General features: G+C 31.7%; 2 protein-coding genes across 3 annotated transcripts; both read right to left on the bottom strand.

Moving 5' to 3' along the window:
• Positions 1–1,761: 1,761 nt before the first annotated feature.
• LOC111380792 (gamma-glutamylcyclotransferase 2-3-like) lies at positions 1,762–7,411 on the bottom strand. 2 transcript variants are annotated; one of them, XM_023004437.1, is made up of 8 exons: positions 7,063–7,411; positions 6,665–6,741; positions 5,446–5,499; positions 4,522–4,578; positions 4,366–4,406; positions 3,887–3,958; positions 3,179–3,258; positions 1,762–2,074 (listed from the first exon to the last, which is right to left on the bottom strand). In XM_023004437.1, the coding sequence occupies exons 1-8, from the start codon at positions 7,169–7,171 to the stop codon at positions 1,977–1,979; spliced, it is 588 nt and encodes a 195-aa protein (XP_022860205.1). In that variant the 5' UTR covers positions 7,172–7,411; the 3' UTR covers positions 1,762–1,976. The 2 variants fall into 2 exon arrangements, with proteins under 2 accessions (XP_022860205.1, XP_022860206.1); XM_023004438.1 differs by having other exon boundaries at positions 3,179–3,254.
• Positions 7,412–11,945: 4,534 nt separating this feature from the next.
• On the bottom strand, positions 11,946–16,816 carry LOC111380824 (WAT1-related protein At4g08300-like). The gene is made up of 7 exons (XM_023004481.1): positions 16,554–16,816; positions 16,359–16,421; positions 16,060–16,176; positions 14,054–14,300; positions 13,730–13,888; positions 12,929–13,080; positions 11,946–12,349 (listed from the first exon to the last, which is right to left on the bottom strand). The coding sequence occupies exons 1-7, from the start codon at positions 16,769–16,771 to the stop codon at positions 12,127–12,129; spliced, it is 1,179 nt and encodes a 392-aa protein (XP_022860249.1). The 5' UTR covers positions 16,772–16,816; the 3' UTR covers positions 11,946–12,126.
• Between the last annotated feature and the right edge of the window lie 322 nt (positions 16,817–17,138).

Raw genomic sequence — 17,138 nt, 5'->3', positions numbered from 1 at the left:
CGTCCCTTTAAAAATTGTTAAAATGTGGTCAAAATCATTTTTTTAATCAATTGATGAAAATCGTTCAAAAGGGCTTCCCATGCAGCATTTGAAAATATTGAGGTTGACGACTGCAATAAACAAAGGTTTTGGGAAGTCTACTATTATTTCAAAGATTTGGAGCTTCTGCTGCAATTATTCGTAAAGGAATCTTTGAAAAGGACTTTATTGATAATTTCGTATTTTGAATATACAAAATTTCAAATACTCAAATAATATTGATGTAGATGATCCCCACTTCGTACAAACTATATTATTCTATATTCTTCAAGTTTCACTTAAGAAAATGCCCCATACAATTCAAAAAAAAATGTCGAAAGGGCATTATAATTGCTTAGCCATAATTTCGTCAGAAAGGGCATTAGAGCTAGAAAAGTCACCGTAGAGGCAATCAGAGCAACACATATTGTAGGGTACAAGTATTGACAATAACTAAGATTTTCAGGAATTATAATTGTTTTATAGTGTATGATGATACTCTGATTCTTATCCCATAATCAACATAATCACTCCAGTCTACAAGATTCATGGATGTGAAGTTTATGGTTTGATAACATGTCAATTTTATATCACTCATTACTGTTTAACCTACTTTATCAAAAATATCTCATAGGCATGAAAAAAAAAATTGCATGTAAGATTGGAGAAGCATGCATGACTAAACATTTCATGTACTTTTTTCATTAATGGCGTTGAAATTTGTTGGCTTGTGTTTATATGATAGATAGGACATTAATTGATTAAACATTTCTATTGTCTTTAATATTTAATTTCATTCAAATATGTCGTCCTCACACATTAAGCCCCCATTTAGCTCTCATTAAATTAAATTTTATTTTTCTCTATCCTATTTTCAATCACATAATTTTTCATAAAATAATATTACACTTAAATCGAAAACTTTTCTTTCTTTTTCAACCACTCATTTTTAAAAAAAAAATATTATTCCACCCATTTTAATTTGAAAAAATGGAGGGCCAAAATGGTGCTAAATTGAACATTAGGGTATGATAGAGCTCAGTTACCTCGTTCTCATAATTATATACGTTCCGTTTACATGTCAAAGGTAAATGGATAAGTGTCTCACATGTTTCTTTTCTTTGTTTACGATCAACTTTTTTTTTTTTTTAAATTTAATTGAAAGAGAATTATTGAACAAACATCTCATTTACTCATATTTCTTAATCATATTTAGTTCAAGAAGACATATAGAATGTGGCATTTTTGGCAAGTATTCATAAATTGTATAAATTGTAAATAAATAGGAATAAGTTGTGGATAAGTGTGTTATACTTGTGGATCCCAAAAAATGGGTTGACTACAAACATTTTTAATAAATAAAAACGATGGTGACCTTTGGAGATTACATATTGACTTTCATTGATCTCTAATGAACGCCATTAATTAAACAATAAGGTAACAATTTATTTATTCTTCGTGCAATCCTATTTAATATGATGTAACAAATGTGTTCAAGGTATAGTATAATTGCTTAGCAGCAAATTGAGTCAATACATTAAAGAAATTATAGTTTGGAAATAGAAATTTATTTTGACAATGAATAATCATGGGTTAGAGTTCTTCAATTGCCGAGTTTATTAACTTATATTATTGAGGGTTTGTTTGGAAAAGATTTTTTTAAAGATCATTTTCAACCATACATTCAAACGAAAACAATAATATTTAAAATAACATCAAACGTTAATGCAAAGGACATACAAGTTCCGATAAAAGAAGTAATAAAAGCGTGAACCATATTAGTCATGCATTCACTTTTTCTTCATTAGTACATAACATTTACACTTAGTCGTGCATGAAAATAAGCAGAAACAGTATAAAGAGAAGTCAATTTATATTTCATTATCTCAATAGCCTGAGCTTCGAATAAAGCTTCATTGTGGCTTTAAAGAATTACCAAAACAATGTCCATGCGATGCTCAATGAACCCCAGTCTTCATCAAGTGGTCAGTCCCTCTTTTTAACACTATACGCCTCACTTCGTCGGCAAGATCATTGACATGTTCGTCTTCACATCCTGTACAGTAACATTGATTGAGCAGAGTGCAAATAATGAAATACGATAAGCAAAAGTACATAAGTCATGTTTTGGAGTTAGCACCATATAAGATCAGATAGAACGAGACACAATATTTAAGCCATGTTTGAGCCGCATTTTTTCAAAAAAATATATTTTTAATTAGTAATTTGATATCATTTCAATTACATATTCTTCAATAAAATAATATTACACGCAAATCCAAAATTTTTCCTTATTTTTCAACCACACATTCTCTATCAACCTACTTTTTTAAAATGCATTCTTTTATAATAATGTGACTTAAACACACACTTAGCCCTTGTTTGAGCCTCATTTTTCAACCAAAATACATTATTCAACAGTGATTTGACATTATTTCAACAACACACTCTTCAATAAAATAATGTTATTCGCAAATCAAAATTTTTTCCTTATTTTTTAAACACACATTTTCCATCAATACACTATTCAAAAATTCATTTTCTTCACAAAAATGGGGTTCAAACAAGGGCTTAGTCTCTTACTATACAATCTACCTTGTAAAATGAGCCAGGCGTATGGGTACATTGATAGATTGGACAAGACTCAACATGATCACAGACCAGAGATAGGTGATAAATTATACTTAAGTGTTCCAAACGTTGTTCTTAACCTTAAACCCGTTTTGCACTTTTGTCTTCAACTTTTGTCTTTCTAATATTTCCCCAACCTTCCACTCCCAGGCACTTGTCTCGTGGTCGATGCTAATGGGTTCGTCCAAGTATTTGTTAAGTTGCCACGAAAAGACAATTATACCCTTAGATTAAAAATATATACATACAAATAGAAAAAACAGTCATATTTCTTGCCTAGCCCAACCTGCAACCACCCAACAGGTTCCACTCGACCGACCCCACCCCACTCCACCCCAAACCTCATCCTCTCCCCTCCCTTCCCTAGACTAGAAAAGAAAATAAAGGGTTGGGGACAATTCACTTAGTGTAGTCTCTAATACATTCTAATCCAATGTACCAAACATGCTTGTAAATACAGACAAAGAAGGAAATGGGAAGGTAGCTGGCACAAGTTTTGTCATATTCAGAAGAACTTATATGACTTCACCTATTTGAATAAGTGCAGTTTCAAGTTTAAAAAGATAATCTCTGTTTGGTCCTGAGGGGCCTTCTGCGTGAACAATCTGACTACAAAAATCAAGATTAGTAAGATATCAACAAAATGTCCGAATATTACGTTTTACAGAGTTTGCATGGATTTTTCATGATCGATATAGTGCCTAAATGTTGATCTTGACTAATATTCATTTTACGAAAATATGAATCAAAATAAGATTTTTTTCAACCACGATAATGCCTATTTGAAAATGTAATGATAGATAGAATGTTATCTCAAAATATATAGAGAAAAATGTAATATTACTATTTGATGTTCGTTTTGTCCATGACTTAAGAATTAGAGAGGTGAATGAGTGGATGTTTGTCTATGCTTAAAAATATTACATATAAGTGACTTATATGCAAATAAGCAATTTTCAAAATATATTATTTTTCTGTCGTGGAAGTTGGAAATAATTTACTTATTTTGAAAGTAACCCCTACTTTATAGAGTAACTTTTACAACTTTTAAGAAAAAGTGAAGTAATTAAACAAGTTTGTAACGAAAATTTGCTTGAAATTTAGTTTAACTTTCTTTTAAGCTTAGTAGAACATCTTCTAGGATAATTGGAGCTGACATCCAAATTACTTTTGACAGAGGCTTACAGAACATCTTGTACAAAATGCAAAATAAGTCTCAGAGAAATAAAATACATACTTTGCAATTTCTTCAAATGAAGCAGGTCCCAAGTAGTTCTTGTTGAGCTTCTTGTCTGCAGATGCTATGTATCTAAACAATCAAAATATTAAGTTCTGAAATAGCCTATTGTCACAAATATAACATTAAAATGGTTTGTTTGGTAAGACAGACTGCACAATACTCGAAAATATTAGAAAGAGAAGTTTAAAATCTTGATTGTTGTCGTGTGTAGCTTTGTCCAATACTAATGTTCCAAATGTGCTCTAATAGATTGTTTGGTAAGGGGCTGCAATGTACTAGTCAATATTAAAATGGAAAAGAAGTTAATATCTAATGTATTTTATCCTCCAATCAAGTTCTCTATTGACTTGTTCTATGTGGTGGGCTACTGAGTATCAAGTTGTACTAATAAAGAAAAGTTAAAATGGTGCATTATTGTGTACCGAAAATGCTCTAGAGGATTTACGCAATAGTAAGTGGCGGTTTGGGCAACTTACACCAATACATTGGAAACTGCAGGCGTTGTAGCAGTGGGCTTCTGAAATAAAATTTAACATGTACAGGCACAATCAGAATTTGCTCCAACAATTTGATGTTTTAGATAATATCAAATGAAGACATCAACATAATTATTGGATGAACTTTAGACTTACAGTGAAGAAGTCAAGATAAGCCTTCATGTCGTACTGCTTTTCCCTTACTTCTAGATGCTATTCAATGTAGCAGAGAGGCATTTCATTTTGAGAAAGGGAGAAAACAAGGACTAAGCCGAAAACAGGTACTTAATGAACAAGAAAAGACTGATACATGCAATAGAAGTGTAAACAAATCTCTCTCAGTGTCCGATATTTTGGACTATGGGAGCCTAATCATACTCTCCACTTATCCACTCGACTACAATCCGGCCTGTATTCCATACATGTATTAGGTCGCCATGAGATTCCTACATACACAAAGAATTTTAGGAGGCAGCTTTCAGGTGTGGGAGAGGCGTGACGAAACCTAGGACTCTTGCTCTCCATTATAGTGAAAACCAGCAAACATATATCTCACATTGAGGGGGAACCACTAGTGTCCATTCTTTGCTTGTTTTATGATTTCTTTCCATTTAATATCACCCTTCTAAGACGGGAAGAGTTAATCCAAACAAAGATATGAATTAGGAATATTAATGATACAATGGACATGAAAGTGTAATTTTTTTAAGAAAATTACAAACTCTCGGGTATAAGGAACAATCTATAACTGAAACATCAGAATATTATGTCTTATTCTTTGTTTGCTTGACTATTATCTTAAATTAAAATAGCATATATGACTTCTAGGCCCTCTTTTGAAGGTTTTCTTTGTGCTTAGATTTGCTGAGGTTTTCCTTTGAAGCAATCCAATATTTGAAAACTTCTACTGTCACAGTAGCCAGTAAAATCAAAAGCACAGGTGAAGACATATCTTGAAATTTATCATCGAGATCAACTGGAAGGAATTCATTTACCACCAAAAAGAAATAATTTTAATAACTGTTACATAAAAGAGACAGAATCCAACATTTTATATATTTTCTAAAAGTTAAAACCTACCTCCAATGCAGCCTCCTGGTCTTCCTTCCGGATAATCTTGTAGGCAACACCCCACTGATCTTCCATATCAAATATTTGTCAAGTTCATACATTTTATAAGGATTTTAAATACTAAATTCATACTTGGTAGAATTTACATGCACAAAACAACATAGAAAAGAATTAAATAACAAATCATTAATGACGAGAGAGACCAAGCACGCAAAGAAAATGGTACACAGGTTCAACAAGAATGATTTAATGACCCTGTCTCATGATTCAGGGACTTACCAGAACCATATTTTAGAAAATTGTGAAAGTCTGTATTATGACATTATCCATAGAGATTCAGTCTATGTTCAACAATATACACTGCTTAAGATAATGAATGTTTTCCAATTCAAATATCCATCACTGATCCTTGTTTGTAAAACCAGCAATGATACAACTGTTATCATCTAAAGTTAACTCCAATCTAAGTAAAATTTCTTGTGCTTTGACTTCTTATCAAGGATCAACATGTGCGTGTTACATATTACTAGGACAGAGACACATGGTCCAACACAAGTTAATAGTGCTACTAAAAATGACCATGAGACCCCCTCATAAGTACATTTTATGTAAATGACATTCTACCTCAACTTACATATACATACACATCACACATGCATAAAATATGTCCAGAAATTAAAAATCACTGTTGATTAAAATTGTTATGATTAACAATCTTAACTTCAAATTCGAACTCCAACAATCATCATAGGAATTTTCTAACCCATGACTTCAATTCTCATTGATCACAAGCTCGCAATAGCTATTAGCTAATCACAACTCAAAATCCAGTCCCACGCACATAAAATCTCAAAAGTGCTCGATGTTTCTAAATTCAAAATACTCCATGAACATACTTCTCAGAAATCGAACCCCCTCCTTCTGATCCAAGGCGAGAGTTCAACTCTTATGTGCTACTTCAACTTGGTTGTTCAGTAATCTGCATCATCTGGTGTTCTTGTTAGTTGTCCGAATGTCCTTTACTACCATTTGAGTACCAGTTAAACAACAGAGTATGCTAATACCAATTAAAAATTTCAGATTAGCTGTTTCATTATACATACAATTCCATTATATATCCAAGAACGGCCAAATTGATAAATTTCTTCTTATTGTACCATTAATTTAAAATGCAAAAGCCGTTACAGTAACACAAGAAAAGAAGAGAGATAGGTCAAAAAGAACTCACGCAAACCTCCCCCTCAGCAGGCTCCAATGTGACTGTTCTTCCCGGGTACTCTGGAGTCCCTCTGTGATCAGTGCTCCCTAAACTCAAACCCAACAAAAAGTTTAATCATCTCGATCCCCGCAGGCACACACAACGTTAATGGAATCACACTGTCAGCATCAAGAGAAATCCACTCCAGCCCATTGAATATATGATTTATGCTTAAATCTACAAGACCTCTTAACAAGATTAGCCTTTTAAAGATAGAGCCCAAGAATCAACGCAGAGTATCAGAGTCAAAAAAGCTATAAAGAGCAATTCCATCTGTTTGATGACTTGGACTACTCCTAACTCGATAAATTGAACCCAATACTCTATTTTACAAAAAAATTTACTCGAGGAGGGGATTATCTTCTAACCTTGATAGAAAACACGGCGGTAGTCTTTGATGAAACCGACAAGGCGATCATCAAAATGGAAGCCGGCTTTCCAGATCAGAGATCCGTATCCGAAAACCCACATCGCCATTTTCTTTATTTATTACTTACAGATAAAATATCTCACTCTGACGTCAGTTGGCAGCCAAAATCATTGGCCCAGGTGAGATGAAGGGGTGTGGAAATGAGTAGTCGAAAGAGAATGAGCCAGAGGACGTGAGGAACATTTTGGGTTAAGCTGGTACAATATTTCCCCAGTTTTGTAGCTTTCCCCAATCATCAAGTGCCATATCAGACGGCATGTTTTGCTGGGCAGTTCCAATGCTTACCCCCAAAACACAAAAATGCACCCAAAAAAATGGTGTAAAACACCTCTAACATCAAATTTTGTTTTGCACCATTTTGGTATCTAAAGTCATTTTTACCTTTCATTTTCCTTTTTCAAATAAATTGCTTAAGGGTATTTGTATCTTTGTGCTATCTATTTTTAAATACAATAAATTATTATTATTTTTATTATTACTTGCATTTAAAATTTATTTTAAATGCAAGAAATAATAATTAATTAATTAATTAAAAGAAGAAAAAATTTTAAAATATAACAAACACGATTTATTAATGAATTTAATCTTTTTCATAATTTAACATAATAATTTATTTAGTAACTATGTATTTATAAAATAATTAAATAAATAATATTTCAAATAAATATATTATAAAGAACAAAAAAGGGAAAAAAATAGTTAAACACTATTCATTTAGTATAACTTTTGGTGTAATGGTTGGAGATGAATTTTAATTTGCTGAAAGATTTGGTGCAAAATTTGGTGCAGCGCTGAAAATGGTCTAAGCTTGAAAATAATTTGCCCCACATTTTTTAAAAAATACATTCTTAAATAGTGATTTAACATTATTTTAATCACACGTTAGTCAATAAAATAATATTACACACAAATCCAAAACTTTTTCTTATTTTTAATCACACATTTCCTATTAATACACTATTTAAAAATGTATTCTTAAGGAAATAATGTTGCTCAAACAAGGGCTAAATATACTAACTTTAAGTAACCTGTATCTCCAAATAGAATAATGAGGAAATTTCATTGGGTGTCAAAATTTGACTGTGCAATATCAAAAATGTCACATTTTAAAATTTCTATCAAAAATGCCAATTTAGGACATTTTAACCCTCTGAATCATTTGAATACTTTATATATTAATTTTCAAGCAGAGGCTTGCAAATTATCAATTTAGGACATTTTAACCCTCTGAATCATTTGCACAACAGGCCTCCATCTCCAATCACCCAAATCTGATGAAAATTTGGACAACAAATTTATTTATTTTTCGTTTACAGCACCGACATTGTGGCAGAGACTGTATTTGCTGTTGCAATTCAGCAGCTGTGAACATGAAAGCCGCTAACCGCCTTTAACTTTTTTCTTTTTTTTTTTTTTATTTTGATCCGAAATTTATATTCTTTTCAAAATCAGATTTTTAAAATTTAAAATCAAATAACTTCAATTGCTAGAAACATGAAAAATGGAGAATATACATATATCTAATGATTATAATATATAAATTTAATAATTTTAATATATCCAATGATTATAGTATATAAATTTAACTAATCAAATCATGACATTAATTGGATTGGAAAGCTAACATTAAATGCTCCTAAAAAAGGGGACATGAAGAATAAGTTGGATATTTCTCACAAAAAAAAGTGACATTTTTTCTGAAATTAGGTGCACATGCAAATTTTTTATGCATTGTAAAAAAAGTGACATTTTTTATAATTTCCCTAGAATAATTTACTTTTTTTTTAATTTCTATTCTATTTCACTAGAAAAAAAAATTACGCGTAACTTTCGATTAGAAGAGGAAGGGGGAAAAAAAAGGAAAGAAATAACCTTGTAGTGTTTGGCAAAGCTTAACAAGTTTACTAACTACAAAAAAAAATATAGTAAATGATCATGGATAGATTTTTTATTGGTGACATTAGATGGTTATTGTTGATAGTTCTAATAAAAATCACTAATCTTGATTATTATGAATGCACCTCCATCATACATTATCGACAACTATAGATAGTGCAGCGATCACCATCGCTAATGAAGAAACTCTAGTGTTATCAATGTAAATTTATTCTTTTGTTTATTTATTTTTATTTGAATGCAAATACGTAAGACAATGTCAACGATTATCGACAAAGCATCAATTGCCATCGTCGACGAATAAATTTTGGCGTCACGATGAAAGATTGTCCTTTCGTTTGTTTTTCACTTTTTAGTTAAGTTAATGAAATATTTAATTGATATCACCTGTCAAAAAATAATAATAAAATAAAATTTACATATGAAAAAAATATTTCATTGATATCTTTTATTTAAGTTATTAAAAATAGATAAGTACTATGAAAAGAGAGAATAAGAGAATATAAGAGTCAAATTCAAATGTGTATTATTAAGAACTAATATCATATATTTATAGGGTCTAAAATAAGAGTTACAATTTGAATAAAATAGATATTTTAAACTAAATAAGAGTTATTTATATATCATGATAATATCAAATAATCATCAATAATTACCTCATTATTTTACAATAATAAATTATTTTTTCAAAATTTTATTTTATTCCAGATGACTATTACTTTTTATATTTACATTGCTTCTCCTCCGCCCCCACCCTCTCTTCTCTAAATCACTTAAATTTATTAATATAACCGTTTTTTTTTTTAACAATTAAAAACCATTACAAACTCTGTTATTAATATTACTATTTTTTACTCCCAATTTATTTGATTTAAATGAAAAAAACCCCAAAACTACACAAATATCAATTAATTCGACTCGAAAAGCAGTTGATCTTGATCAAATTGATATTGAGAGTTAGATATGACCCTTTGTCCGAAAATCCAATTGAGAGTTGGGCAAGATTGGAGAATCAACATGCACATGAGCACAATGATCGGCATTCGTGAAAAAGAGAGTGAAAGAAACATCAAAAATTAAATTTTTAGGCACCAATATAATAAGAGAAGTAAAATTTAGCTTCATGAATATTTGAGGTCACAAAAGAGTTAATAAAAATTTATAAGTTTCCTAATTTATGACTGATTAGTTTTGCAATTATAATATAATGTTGATACCCAATTTTTATTTTTATTTTTTTAGTTTTCAAAACTTGTTATTTAAAGTTTAAACAACATTATTAATACTGCAAATTTTCCATTTTTATAGTACCATCTTTTGTACACACTTCCACATTTTTGTAACACGTGTAAATTTTCACTTGCTTCAATATTATTGATACTCGACATGTGACTCTTCCTAGGTCCCTTTCATCGAAGACTTCAATTTTTAATTGCCGAAATCTTCCAACAAACTACTTTCATACTTATAAAGCATTACGAGAAATGTCAAGATTTACACCAGCATCAATTTAATGTTTTGCATACCACTTTCCGAGTATTGATTTTTCAATGTTTTTTTGGATGATTTGTGTGTGTGTGTGTGAGAGAGAGAGAGTGTGAGAGAGAGAACAATAAAATTTATTATTTTCCTTTCTTCAGCTCTAACATCAAATCGCTAAAAATAATTTTACTAAGTTAGTAAAATATTGTGAAATATAGGAAATACTCATTCATTATATGTATATATACATTATTCTCTTCTACGAAGCTTTCTCACAAAAGGGGCCTTAGTTCGATTTTTATTTTTTGAGAATAATTTTTCTTCCGTACTTGTTTTCAATCATACAATCTCCCAAAATATTATTTTTCTCATTTCCTCATAACTTTTCTAATTTTTAATCACACATTCATAGAGAAGATATTTTCAAATAATTACTTCTCTAAAAATCTTTATCAAACAAGTGCATAATCATCAAACTAATAAAATTAGACATGCATTCCTAACAAATTTTAAAGTAAATAATGCAAATGGAAGAAAATTATTTAAAATGCTAGATTGCACGTTAATTTACGTAGGACATGTGAATGAAAAAGATTTTAAAAAAATGTTAATTAGATGAAAATGAAATAATAATTGAACTTTAGGAGAATAAAAAAGCTAAAAAAAAAATTGACAAGTGTTACAAAATGTATTATAAATCACGTGATTTGTTATCTTCAATTATGGACATTTTGGTCCATTTAACTATTTTACTGATAAATTAGTAATTTCGAATTTTTTCATATAACATGGATTGAATATGATCCCATATATACTCATTTTAAAGACAAAAATGTTTGACAATTGAAATTAATCGAAAATATTTTTCATCTTTGACATTCCTAAACCCTCAAGAGTTAAGACCATGTTTGACCCCTAATCCTTAAAGAGAAGCATGAATGGATGGTTTGAAAATTTTCTAAAATTAAATCCAACCAAATGCTGTCAACTCACTCTGTCCACACTTTTCGTGTTTTTAGCCCTGTTCAATCATCATTATTATTTTTTAAAACTCATTTTCAATCACATATTTTTATGAGATCCAATACCTTATCAACATTTAACTAAATATTTCATCAAATTTTATCACAATATACGAAAATTTTAATTTTTATCCAAAACAAATAGGAGCTAAATTGTTCATTATAGTTATAATCTACAATGGCAGAAACTTCCAAATCTTCGTCAAACCGCGACACAATCTTCACGAATACAAGTTTCAAATCAAATTGCAAGACACCGCTTTCAATTAAAGTAAAATGTATAAAGACATGTATATCCAAGGTCACACAAGGATACAACACAAGTTTCGGTATGTAGTTTGCGCAGTGGATTTGTAACATTTATCTGTCAAATTTCACTTGCTTCATTAATATCGATACTTGATATATGACTTCTCCAAGATCTTTAATCCCCAAAACCCATTTGATTTCCAATTTACAATGCTAAAATGTCAGTAATATATGACATAATTACTCTGCCTTTATGGGTATAAATACAACATGGGCTAAAAATGTAAAAACAACACGAGCTGGGCTGGGCTAGGCTAGGCTGGGACGGGATGGGACGGGACGATGTTGCTATTTCATGGCTCTTGATTTAAGGAATTATTCTCACGTACATCTGGTTTTACATTGGTATCAGTTGTGACATTGTCAAGAATATTTGATGTTTTCTTGTACACCACTGGCAATTCATCATGGGATTTGTTTTCCTTGTACACTAACTCATCCGAGTTTGAATTCTCTTTGCTCTTACCCCATACAACTGAGTAGAGTCCAAATACAATGATAATTGCTCCTATTAAGCTGCAAGTACAAATATACACACATTTTTAACTACTAATTATCGAACAATTATGTATCAAGAAATATAAGTGACGATCATAATTGATAAAAATTCTCACGCTAAATTAACGAGTGCGATGTATGCAGATGATGTGTGCGTTAGGTACAACTTGTTTGGTGTGTGTTTCCACGAGTGGGGATTGCAAAAGAGATGGGCAATGGCAGGGACAAGGAAGCCCTCCTTGTCGCCATCTCCTTTGCATTTGGTAGGAGGCATGATCAAGATTAAAATATTCATATTTTTTGCTAACTAATTTTTTTTTAAACTTAAAGATTTTAATTTGAAAACATAAATATATTGTATATAATGAAATAAATAATAAGATTCGAGACGGGACTATTTTTCCCGTACTCAACCCGAACACCGATTAATTGGGGAATCCCAACCCTTATGGGGTTGGGCAACAAGGGACACAGCGAGGGCAGTGAACGGCTGTTAGCCGCTGTATAAAGTTTTTGAAACAGATTTTACCTGTCGAAGAAACTTCATATAATAAAAGTAATTGGCTTGTTCAACAAAATTACAAGCACGAAAGTTACCTTCCAAGGTGAATTTGCTCAGCCAAAACCATGGCTCCCAAAATAGCTGTGATTATCATGCTTAGAGGACTGAATGCAGTCACAAACACTGGACCTCGTGCCTTGTTGACAACACTTTGCAGATAATATGCAATTCCTGAGCAAACAATCCCCTGCAATGAAGTACATTTATTTAGATACAATATCTTATAAAGAAGTAGACTTACTAATTACGATAGGTTGATAGTCAACATAAAATTTTGTCACATATTATGATATGATTCTTGACATGAAACTATGACTTAATTAGACAAAGTGTTTCAATGTTCGCATTCCTTGAAAATATATAATGCTTTGTTAGGGAATGCTCCCGTACGTACTTCGTGACCGTTTTAGGGTTTTTTTCACCTAGTCTAGCTCTATTCTCTCAATGCGTTACAAAGTTTTATTCTCAACACGCATGTCGTGTGTTTGATAAAGTTGAATGCTTGTTGAGAATTAAAAACTCTAATTCTGCCACCAAGAACAAAAATTCATGGAAAAAAATGCACACGAGATCACACAAGATTTATGTTCGCTTTGATTTGAGACTATGTATAATACACACCCACGAATTCACCAGTTGGGAAGAGTAGAGTTTGATTCTTTTCATCCCGATAGGGTAGGAATGGTCGAACTCACAACAATTGATCAACACTATGCAAAAGGGAATAAAGCCAAAATAGTGTATTGTCCAGTGTTATCATATATAACCCTATATCAAACATGTCATTAAGAGAATATATAAATTACTTTTCATCCTAATTATTGAAATTTACTCACAGAATATACAACAGCCAAAAGTCTTGAGTCGAAGCCAATTGCCCAGGCATTGGTATGGTGTTCCATTATTATAGCCACAACTCCACCTTCCACCATTCCCATGAAACAAACTAATGATGTAAGAGAGAGCTCTGCGGGATATTCCTTCAGTGTCTTATTCTGTCCAAACCATATCAATATTTAACTTTAATTAAATCTAAAAGAAAAAATTTCAATAAATTCGAGTGTACGTAAACGACATATTTGATAAGCTCGATTAGATAGGACTTGATATAATTTCGTAATGATCTTGTCTAATCCTATCTGGATGGACATAGAACTTACTTGAACTATAAAGAAACCGGACCAACACACAATACAAGAAAGCAACATAATTGTGCCAGTGATCCAGTGTTGATCGGCTGAGCCAACGGTGCTAGCAGTTTCATGGTGGCTTCTGCCGAGTGAGTGGGGAAGAATATCAACTACAGGGCCTTTGTAGAATGTCGTGAGCATTGCACCTAAGAGTGTTATTCCGGTTCCAATGACCTTTGCTAGACTGTGTATCTGTTTTAAGTTAACATTTTCCAACCTGTAAATATGAAGTACATGTGATCAGATTAAAATTTATTTAGAAAAGCACAAAATTTTAATATGCTTATGTTCGGGTTTCTTTCATTTTTCGAGAAATGAGTGGTCGATATGTGTATAATACCGTGGATCCTTTAAAAGTAACTTTTTAGTTACAAATGAAAATAAAACCCAAATAGAGGCAATAAATAGTTTTGAAGAAATGATAATATGATTTTTCTTGAGGTGTCGAAACGAGTAGGTTGGATCCAGATGGCTTGTCTTAGAGGCTTGGTCCCACATTTTTCAAAAGAATTTTAGTAAAAGTAAAATAAAAATGATTATTATTTATTTATTTATTTATTTATTATTATTATTATTATTATTATTATTATTATTATGGATAAAAATGTCTACATGGGCAACATGTCATCAGGGGCCAAGTCTAGACTGGTTATCAGCTTGGACTTTTCACAGGCGAACCCGGCTTGGGGCGATCTGCCTATTTTGACACTTCTAAATTTTTTTAAGGGGAAATTGTAGCAATAATCCCAAACCTTTTCAATTTTCGCAGATTTTACCATAACCTTCGTTTTGTGCCAGCGAATGTTCCTAACTTTCAGAAATATGCACTTGGGATCCAAATGTTATCCATTTGACCGTTAGTTGAACCAACAAAAGTGGACTTTGACTAATTTTGATCAAATTAAAATGGGTAAAATGTTAACGTTGTTATTATATACATAAAATAATGAAAAACCCAGAAATAAAATAAAACAGAACAAAATAAAAAGAGAGAAAAGATAAAAATAAAATATCATCTTCTTACACATCTCACCTACACCCCCCCCCCCAACCTACAAAAAAAGAAAGAACCAAAATCTAGAAACAACTCGCCGACCATCTGCTACTTCCGGCCATCGCCAGCCACCACCGTAAACCAAAACCAAAAAATCATCTTTCTTTGTGTAAAGGTTGCATTTTCTTCACTTTCTCTTAACAATGGCGGCTATAAACCTCCTCTCTCAAACCCCAACAATCCTTTCCATAAAATCCCCGAAATCCCCATTTACTTGGTTTCCCATAAAACCCATTTCACCCTTCAAACTCAAGCCTACTTCAAAAATTGCATCTTTGTGCATACGAGCAATTATGTCTCTCGTTGAGCTCCAAACCCAGAATCTCTAGCATTGTTTCACAAAATCTGAAGATGGGTATTTGTATTGTGAGGGAAATAAGGTTCAGGTGGGAAATTCTTTATGTTGGAGAAGTAACAATTCTAATGAAGAGGTTGATTTGGGAGGCTAGGGGTGTGAGAAGAATAGTTTTTTTTCCTTTTATTATTTTTATTTTGTTTTGATTATTTATTTTAATTTTTTTATAGAGTTAAATAGCAAAGTTACACTTTTACACTTTTAAATTAGTCAAAATTGTTCAAAGTTCAATTTTATTGGTCAGCTAAAGTTCATATGGATGGGTTTCCATTAATTTGGACCTTAGGTGCATATTTCTGAAAGGTTAGGGATCTTTGTTGACACAAAGTGAAAGTTAGGGTAAAGTCTTCAAAAATTGAAAAGGTTTGGAACCACTGCTACAATTTTCCCATTTTTTAATTAGTATATTTTGGTTGATGTCGTCTCAAACTCAACTAAGAATAAATACACAAAAAAAGGGGAAAGTTATGCCGTGCACATCGATCTAACTCTCTTTTCACCTTTGAACCCCGTCAAACTAGTATAATACAAAGTTTTGTTAATGAATCTGGGAAAGTAAAGATATACCTGAAAATAACAGCCATTATGAAGGTGATGCCTGGGAGAACGTTGACAATTGCTGCTGTAAAAGTTGCTGATGTATACTTCATTCCAACATAATACAAGTTTTGATCCAGGACAGGCCTGATGATAATACAAAAATGACAAATAAGTTCAAATTTTGGTCATATACGGCCTAATCGTTTTTATTGTGTTTATTTAATGCAGATAAGGTCGACTGAACTATACTATTAGATAAAAATCTTGTAAATGGCGCAAAAGAGCAATATATTGTAGTAAATAAGTGAAGTGATCAAGAAGATTACTCCAGGAAAGCAAGCAGCATTATCTTCAAAAAGACTGATAGGGTTAGCTTAGGCCTTATTTTCCTGCAAATTAACATGTAAATAGCATTGTTACACACACCCAGAGAGAAAAATGAATTTTATTATAAGGAGAAATAAAACTAAAATGCGTGGCATACATGCACTTATGCACATATATATGAATGATGTACTGACCTTTCGAGTAAAAATGCAAAAGGCGCAAAAACCATCGTGGCAACTGCATGGCGGTACACGACTAGAATCCAGTGACTGAACCCACGCTTGAAGGAAAGCATGGTGATAATGTGCATTCCAGCGTAGCCGAATTGTAGAGACACTATGGCCAAATAGGGCTTCAACTTATTGAAAGCCATACTTGTAATCCCCCATATGGATTGCTCTCCCATTCTCATTCTCTAATTTTTCTATACACAATTGTAAATGCCTAGGACATACAAAAATGAGAAGTTTTGGGCTTTTATACACAAATCAAAAGCAAAAAAGATCGAATAATTCTTGTAAATTGGCGCACTAACTCTACTCCCCTTTAGGAATCAAATTCAAGAAACTAGAATCTTTCCACTAATTAAAATAATCCTAAAAGAAAGATAAATAGTTTAACATGAATCTCCACCGCATGTTAAATATTTTTCTAAGTTTAATTTGTTATTGGTTAACTATTTCAACTAAAAAATTAAACTATTAAAGGCAGTACAATTATTTGTTTTGAAATTAACTCTAAACGTGTCCTTTCACATATGAATGGTCATGCTAATTTTT

The sequence above is a fragment of the Olea europaea genome, unplaced genomic scaffold, assembly GCF_002742605.1.
Source record: "Olea europaea var. sylvestris unplaced genomic scaffold, O_europaea_v1 scaffold221, whole genome shotgun sequence".
Classification (NCBI taxonomy): domain Eukaryota; kingdom Viridiplantae; phylum Streptophyta; class Magnoliopsida; order Lamiales; family Oleaceae; genus Olea; species Olea europaea.
Note: the sequence above shows the minus strand (reverse complement) of the source record. Positions and strands in the feature narration are given on the sequence as shown.